A 15,829-nucleotide genomic window follows, 5' to 3' on the forward strand; every position below is an offset into this window, starting at 1 on the left:
TATAACAAGCATATTATAAAACATTATATAGGGGCACCTGGGTGGCTCAGTCGGCTAGGTGTCTGACTTTGGCTTAGGTCGTGATCTCACGGCTTGTGGGTTTGAGCCCCATGTCAGGCTCTGTGCTGACAGCTCAGAGCCTGGAGGCTGCACATTTTGTGTCTCCATCTCTCTCTGCCTCTCCCCTATTTGTGCTGTGTCTCTGTCAAAAATGAATAAACATTAAAAAATAGAATATTATATAAAAACAAGTACATTTCAGTGCTTATTTATTCACATGAGAGGACAGTGCAGCTACAGGACATTTCCATTATTGCAGGAAGTTCTTTTGGACAGTGCTGGTCTACAATGACTAATTTGTTTCTCCGGGAAATCACAGAAACCTGAATAAACTAGATACTTTTTCTCCTGTTTATTTTTATTCGTCAAACACTACAGGTCCTGAAGGTCTGAATTGTATTTGACTGGATTCCTGTCCTCATAGTGGAATTGGGAAGAGAGGCAGTTAAGTAAGCAATTGCCACACAGTGAAACAGTACCGTCTATAAGGAGGGAAGCCCCTGTGGGCACTTCTTCATTCCCCACATTTGCAGAGAAGCGTAGCATGCTGGCATTGTCCAAAGTTAGTTAAAGAAGCAGGTGAACAGGGAGATGAGGTCCTTGCTCTCAGGGAGTGCCTGGTCTACTGGTAGAGGCAGATCTGTAAAAGGACCATGGCAATAGACAAGGTGAGCACCAATCGTGTATTCTACAAATAATTATGGAGTGTGCTAGGCACTGGGAATACAGCAGTAAGCTCAAAAACCCTTTCATACTGCTTACATTCTCATAGGGCGGGGGGGGGGGAGGGGAGGGAAGAGATGAACAAAATAAAGTAATTGGCATGCCAGATGGTGATAAGTACTATGGGGAACTATAAAGCTGGGAAGGAGTGTAAGGAAGAGTGGGTTGCAATATTCAACAAGATAGTTAGGGAAGGCCTTTTGAAGAATGTGACAAAGACCAAAAGGAAGTTATGGAGTGGGCCACGTGGATAAGTAGAACAGAGAGAACAAGTGCAAGGGTGATGTACTGGGGGTATGGCTGGTATGTCCAAGGAAAAGCAAGGAGGCCAGTGCAGTTAGTGGAAGAATATTAGATGAAGTCAGGTAAGGGGCATGGGAAGCCGCACTGGGAGAGGCCTAGTGGGCCATTATAAGGACTGTGGCTTTTATTCCAAGTGAAATGGCATTTTAAACCAAAGAGTGACATGATCTGAAGCTTCATGACATGAACTGAGTGACATGATCTGAAGGATCACCAGGGCAACCGGGAAACCCAGAGCAGGTTATCACCCTGCCTCTGGGTTAGGGAAGGCTTCCTGACAGGGCTTTCCGGGGACCAGTAGGTGTTAGCTGGGCAACGGGATGAGCACGAAGAAGAGTGCTCCAGGCAGAAGAAAGCATGAGCAAGGTGAGAAAGCATGACACTCTCACGGAACTGGGTAGGACGACAATGGAGGGGGCCCAGGGGATCCAAGCAATGGCTTGGAGGATAAGCTAGAGAGGCTCAAGAGCAGGCTCCGGTGTATTGGAGTGCTGGTGGGCCGATCTGGGACTGAATGTCAGGGCTGAGGAGGCGCAGATTTGGAGAGACGCGACAGGGACCACCTAGAGGTCGAGGTACTAATGACGCTAGAGCCTCTTCCGAAGCGCAAGACTACAACAACCACAATCCTCAGCGCTTGCAGTTCCGGCGTCGCCAAGTTCTAGACTGGAGGCGACGCGGCGCGGGGTCACGTGGTGCGGACGCGTCACGTGGATAAGTCAGGTGACGCTGCGGGGCGGGCGGACAGACTGCGGGGCGGACGGTGGACGCAGGGACGCGGGTTTAGCTGTGGCCCCACGGACCCGAGCCCCGCCGTCGTTGCCGCCATGACGGGGCTAGCGCTGCTTTACTCCGGGGTCTTCGTGGCCTTTTGGGCCTGCATGCTCGTCGTGGGTGAGGCCGGGCCCTGGCGGGCGGGGCCGACATCCAGTCCGACCTGGTGGGGTTAGAGCCCAGAGGGAGAAGTGGAGTCTCGGGAATGCTGGCCCTGTGCCTGAGGCTCGAGGACTTGCCTCATGCCTGTTGGGGCTTCTGACCCTGACAGAGGAGAGCCAGATCACCAGCTCCTTGAAGGAGGGGCGCGGGCGGTGGGAGGTAGGGGCCGCGAGAGCAGCCCCGGTCCCTCTCGGTCACTACCACCTCCTCCCACCGTCTTACTGCTGCCGCCCCTCGCTTGCTCCTGATGGGCCTGCTTGGGTCACGAGCCGACTGTTCCAGTTCCTCTTTTCCCGGTCGTTTTGCCCTCCCCCACCCACAGCTTGTTGGGTAAACAGCGGCTTAGACTGGGCTGGTGGAATCTGGTGTTCTCGGCCAGAGCTTCTGCTCCCTTCTTTTCTCCAGAGTGTCCAGGTCTGCCAGTAGCTGCCGGTGGAGGGACTTGGTCTGGGAGGAGGAGTCACCGGGCGGGGGCATATGGTACTGAGGGAGTGGCAGAAAATGGAGGCCTGAGCAGAGGGATTTGAATAGATAGCCGCGCTTTGACACGAAAGCCAGCTTGAGGACTCTCCCTTGACCTAGGTGTAGGCAGACCTTCGAGGAGATGGCACATCAGCCGGGCAGCAATTTCTTGTCTAAGTTGAGAAGCTTCTCTTTGGAGAGCCGTCTCTAACCCCCCCCCCCTTTTTTTTTCTCTCACTGCTGCAGGAATCTGCTACACCATTTTTGACTTGGGTTTCCGCTTTGATGTGGCATGGTAAGGGAGGGCAGGGAGAGGATTCCCCTAGGAGCTTTTCTGCAGCCTTTCCTCTCTGACCTAAGGCCTCTACTCCACCCCATCCCCAGCTACCTGCGATATGGACCTTTGGGAGATATGAAATGTTTTGTCCCAACATCTAGGACCGGGGGGTTTGGGGGGTTGGGGGCTGGATTTCGTGCCCACTTCTTCACTGGGGCTGAAATTGCTTTCCTCCCTGTTTCCACACCAGGTTCCTGACTGAGACTTCCCCCTTCATGTGGTCAAACTTGGGCATTGGTCTGGCTATCTCCCTGTCTGTGGTTGGGGCAGCATGGTGAGTGTTGGGGTGGTGGGACTGGGGGGAGGGGCTGAGTCATAGCAGGTGGTCATTGGGTCCTTAGTCATTCTGGGGTCAGTGACAAGCTTGGGCTCTGCTCATCAGTTTCTTATCCTTCTACCAGGGGCATCTATATTACTGGCTCTTCTATCATTGGGGGAGGGGTGAAGGCCCCCAGGATCAAGACCAAGAACCTGGTCAGGTAAGTGTAGGGCCTTTGGATGGTTGTCAGAACCAGCTGCATTGTGAGCTGCATATTTGTTTGACCTGACATGCTGCTCCTGACCAGCCCCCAATGGGGTGGGATATCAGTGGGGGAAATGGTGGCTGGGGACTCTCTGGGGACAAAGGTTGGTTTCTTTCTTATCTTTCTCCTCTCCATCCCCATGCCCACCACTACCACTACCAGCATCATCTTCTGTGAGGCTGTGGCCATCTATGGCATCATCATGGCAATTGTGATTAGCAACATGGCTGAGGTATGGAGAACCAGGGTAGGGTGGGCATCTATTCCAGTGTGTTGGGTACAATGCTTAGTGATATTGAGGGAGGGGGAGTGGCATAAGGAGTGGTTTCGGATTACTTTTCTGTCTCCCACAGCCTTTCAGTGCCACTGACCCCCAGGCCATTGGACATCGAAACTACCATGCAGGTAGGTGGATGTGTGAAGGAAAACAAGCTGGGGCTTCATGTCTGTTTCCCCCCCTTCCATGGCCCAGCTTAGACTTATTTCGATAGTCTCTCACTTTGTTTGGCCTGCTTTGCCGAGTTGGGGGTGGTGACTGGCCCCATTAGTCCATCTTGGGCCCTTGTCTTCCTCTCCCCTTGTGCCTGGCTTGGCCTCAATACTCTCTTTCCATCCCCCCAGGCTACTCCATGTTTGGGGCAGGCCTCACAGTGGGCCTGTCTAATCTCTTCTGTGGAGTCTGCGTGGGCATCGTGGGCAGTGGAGCTGCCCTGGCTGATGCACAGAACCCCAGCCTCTTTGTAAAGATTCTCATCGTGGAGATCTTTGGCAGTGCCATTGGCCTCTTTGGGGTCATTGTTGCAATCCTTCAGGTGATGAATCCCCTGGGGGAACCTGTGTCCTTGTCCCCAATCCAGACTCATTCTCCTTCCAGAGGAGCCACGGTGCTCCCTTTCCCTCTATAACCATAGAACCCCTGAATAGCTCCCCCCATTTCATTCCCATTTTTTGGTTTCTCTGTTTGAAGCTTTCTAATCTGGTATCATTGATAACTGTAATGTTTATTTCCCTGCTGCTTTGTGTCTTTGTCTTTCATTGAGTCTTTCTGTTCTGTTATTTTTTTGTCTGTTTATTTGTAGTCTAGACTGGGTTGGGATCTTGGCTGTGTGTCAGTCTGTCTTGGTGTGTTTGACTATGTTTCTCAGGGCTTGTGTGTATGTATGATGTCAGTAGGACAGCATGTCTGAATTCTGTGCATCTTGTCTTTGACAATGTGTAAGCGTGGCTAAGGATCAGCCTGATGGTCTGAATGTGACTGAGTGCTTAGCTGGGTTGACTCTTGGTGACTGGTCCTGTCCATATGCCACTTCTCTCCATCTCTCTGTCCCACGCCTAACTCTGTGGTTGTCTGACTGTCCTTGTTCATCTGTGTTTGTCACAGCATGCCCATCCTGGTCTAGTCATCCATCTGTTGTGGTCTGTCCATCCTGCCATGGGTTTGCTAGGCCTGATATGTCATTTGTCACTGTTTTATCTATTGCTCTGCCTCTGTTTGACTTCTCCTGTTCTTCTTTTGCAGACCTCGAGAGTGAAGATGGGTGACTAGATGATCTGTATGGGTGGGGCTGTGTCCCACTCTTATTTATTTGTGGTTTTCCTGGGACAGCTGGAGCTGTCATCCTTGGCCTTTCAGGGGGCTTGTGTTCAAGAGCCCTCCCTGCAATCACTTGTTTGTCAATTCGGAAGCACTGCCTGGCTGGAGCCTCAGTGTGGGAAGTGGGTCACTGATGACCGTGTGCAGCTGTGCACCTGTGTCCCACCTCCACCCCTAACCCATTTTCCTGGTGTTTGTGAAATAAACGTGGTATTTGTCTGGGTCAGTGCCGCCTCTGTTGCCTTCCTTTGCTACTTTCTTTCAGGGAGGGAGGGTAAACGGGCCTGTAGGCCTCAACCTAATGTCAGCCTCTTGGCACTTTTCTGGCTCATGCACAGTCTGTACTCTGGACAGAACTAGTTCCTGGGTGGGGAGGTATGGTGCTGGGCTAAGGACTCTAGCCCTGAACATCCTTATTGAAAGGAACAAGGGAGTCTGGGGATATGGACCCAGGTGATTGTGCAGGGGAAGGGTCTGTCCTTAGTCCCATGTCTTCAAGGTTTTGTCTAAGCCCAGATGAGCCATCTGCTTACCTGGCTCTACCCTCCGGCATCCATCACCCTCTACCCCTCTGGAGCTTGGAGCCCATTCATTTGCCTCTGCCTATCCCAGTGCCATCCCCTGCCAGTAATAAATTTGAATCCTTGTTCCCAGGGCCCTGTCCAGTTCCTCCCACTTCCGTGCAGTCTCTTAACCAACCTCCTGTTACCCTAGAAGCCCCTGCCACACACGTCTGTCCTCGCCTTTAAGGGTCCTGCCCAGCTGGCGACCTTTAATCCTGTTCCTATCGATGAATTGACAAATCCCTAACCTCCCTGTTTGTGTCGCCTAACTTCCAGGCCCCCTTCTTCGGCGGAGTTGGAGCTCCAGCCCACACCCACCCGAAATGGGTTTGACCCACCCACACCGCCCCATCCAGGCCCCGAATCCAACCTCTGGAGTGACCTTACCGATGTCCGCCCCTCTCCGGTGCCTCGCCACCCCCGGCCCCTCGCTCCGCCGCGCTTGGCCGCCGGCGGGAGAGGCGGGTGGCGGAGGCGCGCGGCGGGTGCGGGCGCGCTGGAGGCGGGGGCCGCGGGGGCGCGCGCGCGGGAGCGCCGGCCGGGCCTGCCCCTCCGAGGCGCCGTAGCGCGGGAGGGAGGCGGCGGCGCTGTGGTCCATCGGTCCTCGGGTCCGTGGGTCTGCCCGGCCGCCCGGCCCCGCCCTGCCCCCCGGGGCGGCTCGGCTCCATGGCCCGCGGCGGCGGCGGGAGGCGGCCCGGGGGCCGCAGGGGCCGCTGACCGGGCGGCGGGAGGCGGCGGGGCCGGGCCATGGGGGACGGAGCCGTCCGCAGCCGCGGGAGCCGGGAACCCAGCCCGAGCAGGAGCGGCACCCCCTGCTGAGCCCCGAGCGCCGGGTGAGAGGGGTGCGCGCGCGGCCCCCAGCCCAGGGCCCCGACATTCCAGACCCGGCCCCGCCAGGAGCGCCCCGAGCGCGGCCCCGCGATCCCCGCCCAGGAGCCGGTGAGAGGCGCCGGCGGTCAGACCCCGGCCTGGCGTTTCCCCACCCCACCCCCACCCCTCCCCCTCGGCTCCCCCCGGACTCTTCTGCCCGCCCCCTGCCAGCCTCCCTTATTGTCCTCGCTCGCCCCGGCCTCGTGGCTCGGGGAGGCGCTCCACTCACGTTTCCTCCTTGCCTCGGCCCCCGCCCCACATCCACGCCCCCCCCACCCCCCGCCCCGGCTCCACACCCACCCGGTCGTCGCTGCCTCCCCCGTCCCGGGAGCCACGTGTTCAGGCCGCTCTGTCTTCCAGCCCCGCCCAAGCGCACCTCGCAGCCTGGCCGCCAGCCTGACCCAGAACCCCTGCCCGGGAGGGAGGGGTGGGAATGTTTGCACGTGGGGCCGGGCGTCTGAGCTGCCGGGGAGCCTGCGTGCATGGCTGTGTACATCGAGGAGCAGCGGCTTTGTTTGTGAGTGTGTGACTCTGCGTTACTGTTACTGTCGCTGGGGTGTGTCTGTGACTCTATATGTAGTTCTCTGTGTGTCCTGAGTGCAGGTGACTTTAGCTGGGACTCCAGGTATCTGTGGTTGTGTGCTGCTGGGTATCTGTGAGACTCAGCCTGCTTCCTGAAGCATTGCCAGAAGTGTTGGTGCTCTGTTGGAACCGCAGCTGGAGCTGTGGCCCAGGCAGACCCTTTCCTGCCTGCTGGTGCTGGACCCACCTCCAGGGCCCATATGTTCCTTCTGGGAATCAGCACGAGCAGTGCTGCGCAGGCGCCAGAAAGTTCATCCCAATCCTTGAGGTCTTAGAGTAGGGGTGTCTCATGCCCCACCCTGTATTTTGACCTCGTGCTCCGGACGGAAGGGAGCCCATAAACATCTCATTCGTATTTGGGCCTCCTGGATGCTGAGGGCCACTTGCCAGCCTGGTCCTAGTTGGCCTGGCCTACTTGCCACTGGTACCTATCCAACCCAACCACTGCCCACCATGCTTCTGGGAAGACTAACTGACGTCGTGAGTACCAAGCCCCCTTGCATGGTGGGTACTCAATAAATGGTCTCCCTTCCCCAGACCACGAGTCCACGAGGATGCTACCCTGTGGGGTGTTGTCCTCTGGGGGCGCAGGTACACATACGGGTCTGCAGATAAACGTGTTTCCGTGTTGAGGTATGAACCAGTGTGACTAGAAGTCATGTGTCCATGTTTCTGAGAACACATGGGGGTGTGTGTCAAGTAAGGGTGTGCACCTGAGCGTGAGAGTGCATGAGGCTGTGCTTGTGTGTATGCGTGTCCGCAAGGACAACGAATGTACACCTATGTGGGTTAGTATTCAGGTGTGTGAGGATGTGTGAGTAGTGAGTTGCCAGGGACCGTGTCTGTGTATCTGTTTGCAGGTAGAATGTGAGCCCGTGAGTATCACAGGGTACGAGCAGGTAAGTGTGAGGATGTGGATCCGTGAGTGTGAGCAGCGGGCGGGAGAGGGGTGGGTAGCCTTGCCCACAGGGCCCTGACCTTCTGGGTCTGTTTCTCTCTTCCCCCTGTGCAGGCCGGCAGCCGGATGCCCGGGCCCATCGGGCGGGCCGGCGGCCGCCTGCGGGATGAGCAGACTGCTGGGGGGGACGCTGGAGCGCGTGTGCAAGGCTGTGCTCCTTCTCTGCCTGCTGCACTTTCTCGTGGCCGTCATCCTCTACTTTGACGTCTACGCCCAGCACCTGGCCTTCTTCAGCCGCTTCAGTGCTCGGGGCCCTGCCCGTGCCCTCCACCCAGCTGCCAGCAGCAGCACCAACTTCTCTCGGCCCAACGCCACAGCCCCCAGCTCGGGGCTCCCTGAGGCTCCCAGTGCCCGGCCGGGCCCCACGGCTCCCATCCTGCCTCCCTGTCCTGACTCGCCGCCTGGTCTTGGTGAGCCTGCAGGGTGGGACCTGCCTATTGGGGTGGGCAGAAGACCTGACCATTTTGGTTTGGGGAATGACCCATGGGAGCGTTGGGGCTCCGAGTCTGTCGCGAGAGGGCTGTTCCTGGGGTTCCCTTGCCCACCCCTGGGCTGCGGGAGAGGGCTGGTGTCCCTGGATTCTGACGAGGCCTGATTCCCGCTACCGTCCTGCCTGCAGTGGGCCGACTGCTGATTGAGTTCACCTCACCCATGCCACTGGAGCGGGTGCAGAGGGAGAACCCAGGCGTGCTTCTGGGCGGCCGCTATACACCACCTGACTGCACGCCCGCCCAGACAGTGGCAGTCATCATCCCCTTTCGACACCGGGAGCACCACCTACGCTACTGGCTCCACTATCTGCACCCCATCCTGAGGCGACAGCGGCTGCGCTATGGCGTCTACGTCATCAACCAGGTGTGCTTCCTGTGGCCCCAGGCCGCGCACCAGCCACCAGGGAACCCATAAGCACCTGTAGGTGTGGGGACCCACGTGCCTTGTGGGGCATCCGTGGGGTTGGGGGCATCCGTGGGCTCTTGTCTGCCTATGGTCGTGTGGAGCCGTGGATGTACGCCTGGGGCTACGTGTACGCCCATGCACACACAGGAAGGTTTGCGTGTGTGTGAAGAGGAGTGTGCGCATGCGAATGTTGGCACGCACACTGACAGGTGTGTGCATGGCCTCAGTGGGGATGAGCCCCATTGTCTACGGTTGATAGGCCCCGCCCCATGGAGGTGGAAATGTAGGGTCTGCTGGCTGTGAGGAGATGTGGAGGAGCCCCAGGAGGGGGAGAGTTAGACCCTGAAAGAGAAATGGAGTCTGCATCAGGGCCAAGGCCATAGCAGAGGCCTGGGAACTCCGCTTAGTGTCTAAGCCTTCCCATGGGCCTCGCTGGGGCTGGCTGCTGGGGTCTGGGGAGGATGCGATCAGGTCCTTCCCATACTTGGGACTCCCATACTTGGACTTGGATCTCTGTAGACTCCAGGAAGATGGTGTGAGATCAGTTCGAGCAGGGCGCTGTGGGAGCACATAGAGGCCCTGTCCAGCCCTGAGGGATGAACAGGCATCAGCCAACAGACAGACTGGAGGCCCCAGGCCCCAGTGAGAAAATGGGTCTCGTGTGTTCGGGAACTGTTGGCTGAGGTGTGGAGTCCAACGTGTAGGGTGGGTAGCAAAGATGATGCTGGAGTTACTGGTGGAGGCCAAATCCAGAAGGGTCTCTGGAGGCATGTGAAGCAATTAAGCCCCAGGTAATGGGGCACCACTGGAAGGTTCTAAACAGGGAGTGGTGTGTACGTTTCTTATTGGGAAGATTGCTCTGCCAGGGCATCTCGAGGGTTTCTTCTTGGCTGTTTGCCAGGTGGTTGGCTGCACCTGTGAGTGAGAGGGGAGCACAGGAGCTGGGCCAGTCTGGGGGAGAACATGACTCTGAATTCTTTTTTGCATGTGATGAGTTTGAGTGTCTGGGTGAAGTATGAGAGGAATGTTCAGGAGGCAGTTGGACCAGGAGTGAGGCCTGAGGTGCAGAGAGGGATCTGGGAGCCACCAGCATGCACATGGTCCTTAAAACCCAACAACATCCAACCTGCCCAGGGAGCATGGGACCCGAGAGGAGAAAACCAGTATGTAAGGGACGGGTGGAGAAAGGGACAGTGCCACAGAGGCTGTGAAGGTTGGCCAGAAATGTTCAAGGAGCCCCTGGAGAGTGTGGTGTCCCAGAGGCCCAGGAATAAGTGTCCAGAAGGAAGCATGGTGGCTACGTGAGTATTGCCGGGGGAGTGAGGATGTGGACTAAGAAGCGTCCAGTGGATTTAGCAACAAGGTGGGCCCAGCGAGAGCCATTTCAGGGGCATGGTGGGGGCGGAAGCAGATTGCAGTGGGTTGAAGAAGGAATCAGATTTGACAAAATGGAAATAGCCAATTGGAGACAACTCTTTAAAAAACTACTCTGCTGAGAAGGGAAGGCAAAGGTAGGGCGGTGGCTAGAGAGAGGTTTATTTTTCAGATGGGGTAAAACTGAGCGTGCTTATGAGCTGCGTGGGAGAAACCTAGGGCTCCTGGCTGGTGAGAGAGGTCAGAAAGGAGAGCCGATGAGCCAGGAGAAAACACAGAGTTGCTGCGAGGGCTGGTAGGAGAGAAGTGAAGGGCCAGGAGGAAAGAGAGCAAGCGGGGCTAGGTGGTTTAGGGGAGCAGCTCCCGCCCCGTCAGGCCCAGGTTGGCTGGTGGGAAGGAGGGGCCAGGATTCCTCTTCTTCTTCCAGCAGGGCCCACCCTCTCCAGTCTGGCTCCAGTCTGTAATTTATGAGTTGGGACAGGGGCTCGGGGTCACCTCCTTCCATGGGATCCTCCTCTCTCTGGCCAGAATTTGGAGCTTGGGCCTGCATGGCCAGGAACCCAGCCTCAAGGAGGCCTGGCCCTGCAGCCCTATTTCTCAGGGGACCCCCAGGCTCACTGGGCCATGGCTGCCTGTATACCCTGTGCTTGTCATTTTGCTGGGGAGACCAGTGAATCTAGCCAGGTCCTGTCCCAGTCCCAGAGGCTGCCCAGGGAGTTGGATGTGGATCCAGATGAGCCAGAGGGGGCAGCTGGCTGAGACTTAGTGGCTCAGTCCCCATTGTTTCTTTACCTTAGACACTGGTCATTTGGGGCATTCATTGTTCATCTCATTTTGTGACTGTGCTCAGCAGGGATACAGGGCTGCTCTTCTCTAAGGTTCCCACCAGCACAAAGATGATGCCTGGCATCAAGGACAGGGCTGTAGGGCATGCTGGAATGTAGGGGTGAAAGGAGTGAAATGAGAGCTCTGAATCACAGTTTACCCAGACACTGGCATAAGTGAGGCTCATAGGAAAGAATGAATAATTATGCTGAGGAGGGGAGGTTTGATCAGAGAGGCCTTGCCAGACATAAGCCTGATAAGCAGAGAAGGAGAGCATTCCAGAGCTAACACCGAGGCCTTGAGGCAGTAAAGCCTGGCATATTCTGGGGCTGCTGAGGAACATAGTACAGCTGGGCCATGGGGTCTGAAGGCAACAGCCAGAGAGGAGACTGGAGCCAGGTCATGGAAAGCCTTAGAAGTCAGGTCCAGGACAACAAGCTGGACTTAGGGGATCCACTCGGAGGGCAGGGGGGTGGGGCGGGGGGGTAGTAGTAGGCCCCTGGGGACTTCTGGACAGTGGTAGAGTGGCAGGTGCCTGCCAGTCACAGGCCCAGAACTGACCTTTCCCCTGCGCCAACCCCAGCATGGTGAGGACACCTTCAATCGGGCCAAGCTGCTCAACGTGGGCTTCCTAGAGGCGCTGAAGGAGGATGCCACCTATGACTGCTTCATCTTCAGTGACGTGGACCTGGTCCCCATGGATGACCGAAACCTGTACCGCTGTGGTGACCAGCCCCGCCACTTTGCCATTGCCATGGACAAGTTTGGTTTCCGGTGAGGGCTCCTTTCTCAACTGGACCCAGACTCCCCACCCCTACTGTCTGCACCACACCCAGCACCCCCTTGCTTCTGGCCCTTGTGGCACACTCTCCCCCACCCCATCTCTGGCCCTCCCTCTGGAATCCCCTCAGGCCTCTCACTGACACCTGCCCTTCCATGCCACAGGCTGCCTTATGCTGGGTACTTTGGAGGTGTGTCGGGCCTGAGTAAAGCCCAGTTTCTGAGAATCAATGGCTTCCCCAACGAGTACTGGGGCTGGGGTGGCGAGGATGACGACATCTTCAACCGGTGAGTAGGGGCGGGGCGGGAGTAGACCGGGTGCAGAAGGTGCAGCGCAGACTGGGCGAGGCTCCTTGCCCTTCCTGGTGCCTGCTCCAGCCCGTCTGTCCCCATCCCCAGGATCTCCCTGACTGGGATGAAGATCTCGCGCCCAGACATCCGCATAGGCCGCTACCGCATGATCAAGCACGACCGGGACAAGCATAACGAGCCCAACCCGCAGAGGTGACCCCAAGTGCCCTTAATCCCTTACTCCCTAGAAGTGACTCCCCAGCGCCACTGATCCCCAGATGTTTCCCCAAGGCCCCTGGCCCTCGATTCCTAGAGATGACTCCCACATCCCTGATTTCTGTTCCCTAGCCCCCAGCTCAGCCTCACTCCAGACTTCTGTCCTCCTAATTCCGAGAGGTGACAGGCATGTAAAGGCAGGGCTCAAATCATCACTGAGTAGATTACATTCCCGTCGGTGTCCTCACAGACCTCCCTAGTGCCAGAGCAGATGGGACAAGAGATAGCAGGCGCCGGGCACAGCTCCTGGGCCTGGGGACCCAATAAAGGTGGCCTGAGCGGTGTGGGGCAGGGCGCGGAAAGATAGTGCTGGCCTCTCTGAGACGGGAGTGGGCTGCTCCATCCCCGAGGATGCGGCAATATTTGGTGTCTGGTGCTGGCTGGGAGGAGCACCTGAGGGCGCATGCAGTGTAGACCGGCACTTCCTGGCACTGCTTTAACCTTGGTGGGAGGGGGGCCCAGAGCCAGTCCCAGCTGGACATCCCATGTGAAGTTCATTCCAGGGAAGGAGACAGGCAGTTGTAGCACAAGGTTCAGGGCATGTACTGTCCTGGCAGAAAGAGGGAGTGATGGTGGGAGTCCTCCTGGAGGAGGTGATGGTAAACTCGGAACTTGGAAAGGTTATTTATTCAATAGGTACTTGTCACACACCTGCCTTGGGCACAGTGCTATCTTCACCAGGCTAGTGGAGGTGGTTAGTTTGGAAAGGAATAGCATTTGCAGGAGTCTGAAATGTGAACATGCCGAGAATCTGAAAGTCTGGTATTACAATCTCTGAAGGCTGGGAGTGACAGTAGAGGGGTCAGTGCTGGGTGTTTGGGGTCGCATATCCCAAGATGAGAGTTTCACTTTTGTCCCAGGGGCACTGGGGAGTCACAGAAGGGCTTTAAGCAGGGGATGGGCAGGATGAGATTTGCGTTTGAAAGGATCACCCTTTGAGTTTGAAGAAGGTGAAGGGCTGGCAGAGCTGCTGGTGGGCCAGGAAGGGAGCCGACCAGGCTTGGAGGAATCCGCCAGGCCCAGGGGTGTGATAGGTGTGCGCCTGCTGTGCCCCCAGATGGAGCAGTAGGCTTGTTCTGTTCTGAACCCAGGATATAAGAGTGGGGAGGTCGGTTGCAGCACCAGTGGAAGGTTGACATTTGGCAGGAGCATGAAGCACAGGGCACAGGGAGCTAATGAAAGAGCAGTTCAGATAACAGACGTGGTGAGCGGGAGAGGGAGAAGAGGGGCTGCAGGGCATCCAAGGGAGAGTGCTCGGTGTTGGGATGGTTCCAGAGAGGGATCCAGGCCGAGCTCGGAAGGACCGGAAAGGTCCAAACAGTTGGGATGAGGGTGGGAGCAGAGCTCTAGAAGCACATGCCAGGAGCCTAGGTCCTGTTTCAGGCCTAGGTGTCATCATCAGTTTGTGATATCTGCCTTGGGTGAGGACGTGGCAAGACAGCACAGCATTTCTGGCTTAAGGAACTCTGGATGGTGGTTCCATCCACCTAGTTGCTTTTGCCTCAGATCCCGTTCTCCTGGATTCTTCTTTCACTCACCCTACATGTCTAAACCATCAGCAAGTTGTGTCCGTGCCATTCCCAAAACACATCTGAGCCCATCCACCTCTCCCTCCACCGCCTTTGTCATTTTGTCTGGACTACTGCAGTGGCCTCTCACCAGCTTCCCTGTTTCCCCTTGCCCTTCTGCAGTTCACATCCTCTGCCCCCCCCCACCCCACCCCACCAATGGGCTAAAAATCCCTGTCTTCTCACTCACAGAATTAAAAAACTGCTTCCTCTGACTTACATAGCCCCGCCTCTACATGCTCTAGCCTCCATGCTATTCCTAAGCCCTTGGCCCATTAAGCTCTAACCCCTTGCTGTGCAAATTCTCATTCCCAGTTTAGGGTCAGGATATGCTTACCTCTGCCCGAATGCTCTTCCCCTGCTGTCAGTGTGGTGTCACATGTTCACCCCTTCCAAGGCAGCCATCTTGGTCTCCCTCTCCTGTTTCCCTTAGCACCCGGATGTGTTCCTTGTCTGTTACCTGTCTTCCCTAGTGGAATAGACTTGCCACGAGAGGAAGAACCTTACTGTCCTGTTCATGGCTGTGTCTCTGGTACTTAGAGCAGAGCCTGGCACTTGGGGACTGCTCAGTAAGTAAGTGGTGAGGGACAGGGAAGATAGCACAGAGAAGAGGGGCTTGGGGAGTGAAGATGATGACCCGACACAAGACACATCACATTTGAGGTGCCTGTGGGTTACCCATGTCTGGGTCTAAGGCTTGGAAGAAAAGTCTGAGATGAGAGAGATTTGTGAGGGTGTCACAGTTCTGGATTCAAGGGTTTAAGATCTCTGTTCTGAAGGCAGATGCCAGAGCAAAAGGGCTCCAAGCAGATGACGGGCAGAGGGGGTGGTGAGAGAACGGAGTCATCCCTGGAAGAAGCCAGGGTGGTTTGAGCCTTAGCCCAGAAATCTCATACTGGGTTTACTGGGTTTACTGGGTAACCCTGATCTGGACCCACTTCCATCTTATCTAGGTTTACCAAGATTCAAAACACGAAGCTGACCATGAAGCGGGATGGCATCGGGTCAGTGCGGTACCAGGTCTTGGAGGTGTCTCGGCAACCGCTCTTCACCAATATCACAGTGGACATTGGGCGGCCCCCATCATGGCCCCCTCGGGGCTGATACTAATGACAAAGGCTCCCAGTGCCAAGGATTGCCTGCCAGAGGACTGACCTATATAGCCTGGCTGGTGGTTGCTCTGTGGGGGATCTCCCAGGACTGAGACTGTGGGCTCTGTTTCCGGAGGGTCTTCAATAGGCCCCCCCTGCAGCTGCACCTGGAAGTTTCAGAACCTACTCTGGGGGACTTCCAACCTGGGCAAGCCCCTCAAGTGTGGCCCTCTCTGGGGTCAACCCTTCTTCCTGCCCCTTCCTCCCCAGCCCAGCCCTCCCTCACCGTCAGGGTCGGGCCAGCCCCTGCACTGCCTCACCGAGTGGCCTGGGCTAGGTCACTCCACCTCTCTGTGCCTCAGTTTCTCCCCCCTTGAGTCCCTCTAGGGCCTGGAAGAGTGGGAGGTATGACTAGGGGGCAGTGTCGCTTCCAGGGGGAATTCTCAGACCTGAGGATCCCCCCGTACTCCCAGGGGAGGGGAAACCTTTTTCATTCAACATTGTAGGGGCAAACTCTGGTGCGCCCCCTGCTGAGGAGCAGCCCCAGGAGGGGACCAGAGGGGGTGCTGTGTCGCTGCCCCGGGATCTTGGGGTTGGGCTTTGCATGCGGGGCAGGCGGGGCTTAGATCAGTCAGTCAGGTTCTTGCCTCCCTGTCTCGGAGAGAAGGCAGTAGCCCCAGGGCCGGCTCGTTGTTTGTACGTTGCACAGAAACTTGTGTGGGTGCTTTAGTAAAAAACGTGAATGGAGCAGCCCCTTTGTCTGCTTGGGGTTGGGGATCTAGGTCCCTTTGTGTGTTGTGGGAGGGCACCTGGCC

The 15,829-nt window shown here is 56.8% G+C and overlaps 2 protein-coding genes across 7 annotated transcripts; both read left to right on the plus strand.

Annotated features, from left to right (window-relative positions):
- The first annotated feature begins 1,796 nt into the window (after positions 1–1,796).
- Positions 1,797–5,165, plus strand: ATP6V0B (ATPase H+ transporting V0 subunit b). Of its 2 annotated transcripts, XM_015066830.3 has the most exons (8): positions 1,797–1,980; positions 2,731–2,779; positions 3,012–3,095; positions 3,223–3,300; positions 3,508–3,577; positions 3,699–3,750; positions 3,967–4,157; positions 4,865–5,165. In XM_015066830.3, the coding sequence occupies exons 1-8, from the start codon at positions 1,914–1,916 to the stop codon at positions 4,889–4,891; spliced, it is 618 nt and encodes a 205-aa protein (XP_014922316.2). In that variant the 5' UTR covers positions 1,797–1,913; the 3' UTR covers positions 4,892–5,165. The 2 variants fall into 2 exon arrangements, with proteins under 2 accessions (XP_014922316.2, XP_026915206.1); XM_027059405.2 differs by lacking the exon at positions 2,731–2,779 and having other exon boundaries at positions 1,865–1,980.
- Positions 5,166–6,055: 890 nt separating this feature from the next.
- On the plus strand, positions 6,056–15,747 carry B4GALT2 (beta-1,4-galactosyltransferase 2). Of its 5 annotated transcripts, none has more exons than XM_015066829.3 (8): positions 6,061–6,441; positions 6,733–6,889; positions 7,967–8,322; positions 8,532–8,767; positions 11,592–11,782; positions 11,954–12,076; positions 12,188–12,292; positions 14,877–15,747. In XM_015066829.3, the coding sequence occupies exons 2-8, from the start codon at positions 6,855–6,857 to the stop codon at positions 15,025–15,027; spliced, it is 1,197 nt and encodes a 398-aa protein (XP_014922315.2). In that variant the 5' UTR covers positions 6,061–6,441; positions 6,733–6,854; the 3' UTR covers positions 15,028–15,747. The 5 variants fall into 5 exon arrangements, with proteins under 5 accessions (XP_053068924.1, XP_014922315.2, XP_026915205.1 ...); XM_027059404.2 differs by lacking the exon at positions 6,733–6,889 and adding an exon at positions 7,815–7,853 and having other exon boundaries at positions 6,062–6,441; XM_053212949.1 differs by lacking the exon at positions 12,188–12,292 and having other exon boundaries at positions 6,056–6,441.
- The last annotated feature ends 82 nt before the right edge of the window (positions 15,748–15,829 follow it).

This window comes from Acinonyx jubatus, chromosome C1 (genome assembly GCF_027475565.1).
Source record: "Acinonyx jubatus isolate Ajub_Pintada_27869175 chromosome C1, VMU_Ajub_asm_v1.0, whole genome shotgun sequence".
In the NCBI taxonomy this organism is placed as follows: domain Eukaryota; kingdom Metazoa; phylum Chordata; class Mammalia; order Carnivora; family Felidae; genus Acinonyx; species Acinonyx jubatus.

What these genes read in the sequence shown, in the direction of transcription:
- ATP6V0B (XM_015066830.3), top strand. Translation starts at nt 1,914, where the DNA reads ATGACGGGGCTAGCGCTGCTTTACTCCGGGGTCTTCGTGGCCTTTTGG. An exon ending in GGCCTGCATGCTCGTCGTGG is followed by an intron (nt 1,981 to 2,730) that starts GTGAGGCCGGGC and finishes TCACTGCTGCAG; the next exon opens with GAATCTGCTACACCATTTTT. An exon ending in TGATTAGCAACATGGCTGAG is followed by an intron (nt 3,578 to 3,698) that starts GTATGGAGAACC and finishes TGTCTCCCACAG; the next exon opens with CCTTTCAGTGCCACTGACCC.
- B4GALT2 (XM_015066829.3), top strand. Translation starts at nt 6,855, where the DNA reads ATGGCTGTGTACATCGAGGAGCAGCGGCTTTGTTT. An exon ending in GAGGAGCAGCGGCTTTGTTT is followed by an intron (nt 6,890 to 7,966) that starts GTGAGTGTGTGA and finishes CCCCCTGTGCAG; the next exon opens with GCCGGCAGCCGGATGCCCGG. An exon ending in ATGGACAAGTTTGGTTTCCG is followed by an intron (nt 11,783 to 11,953) that starts GTGAGGGCTCCT and finishes TCCATGCCACAG; the next exon opens with GCTGCCTTATGCTGGGTACT.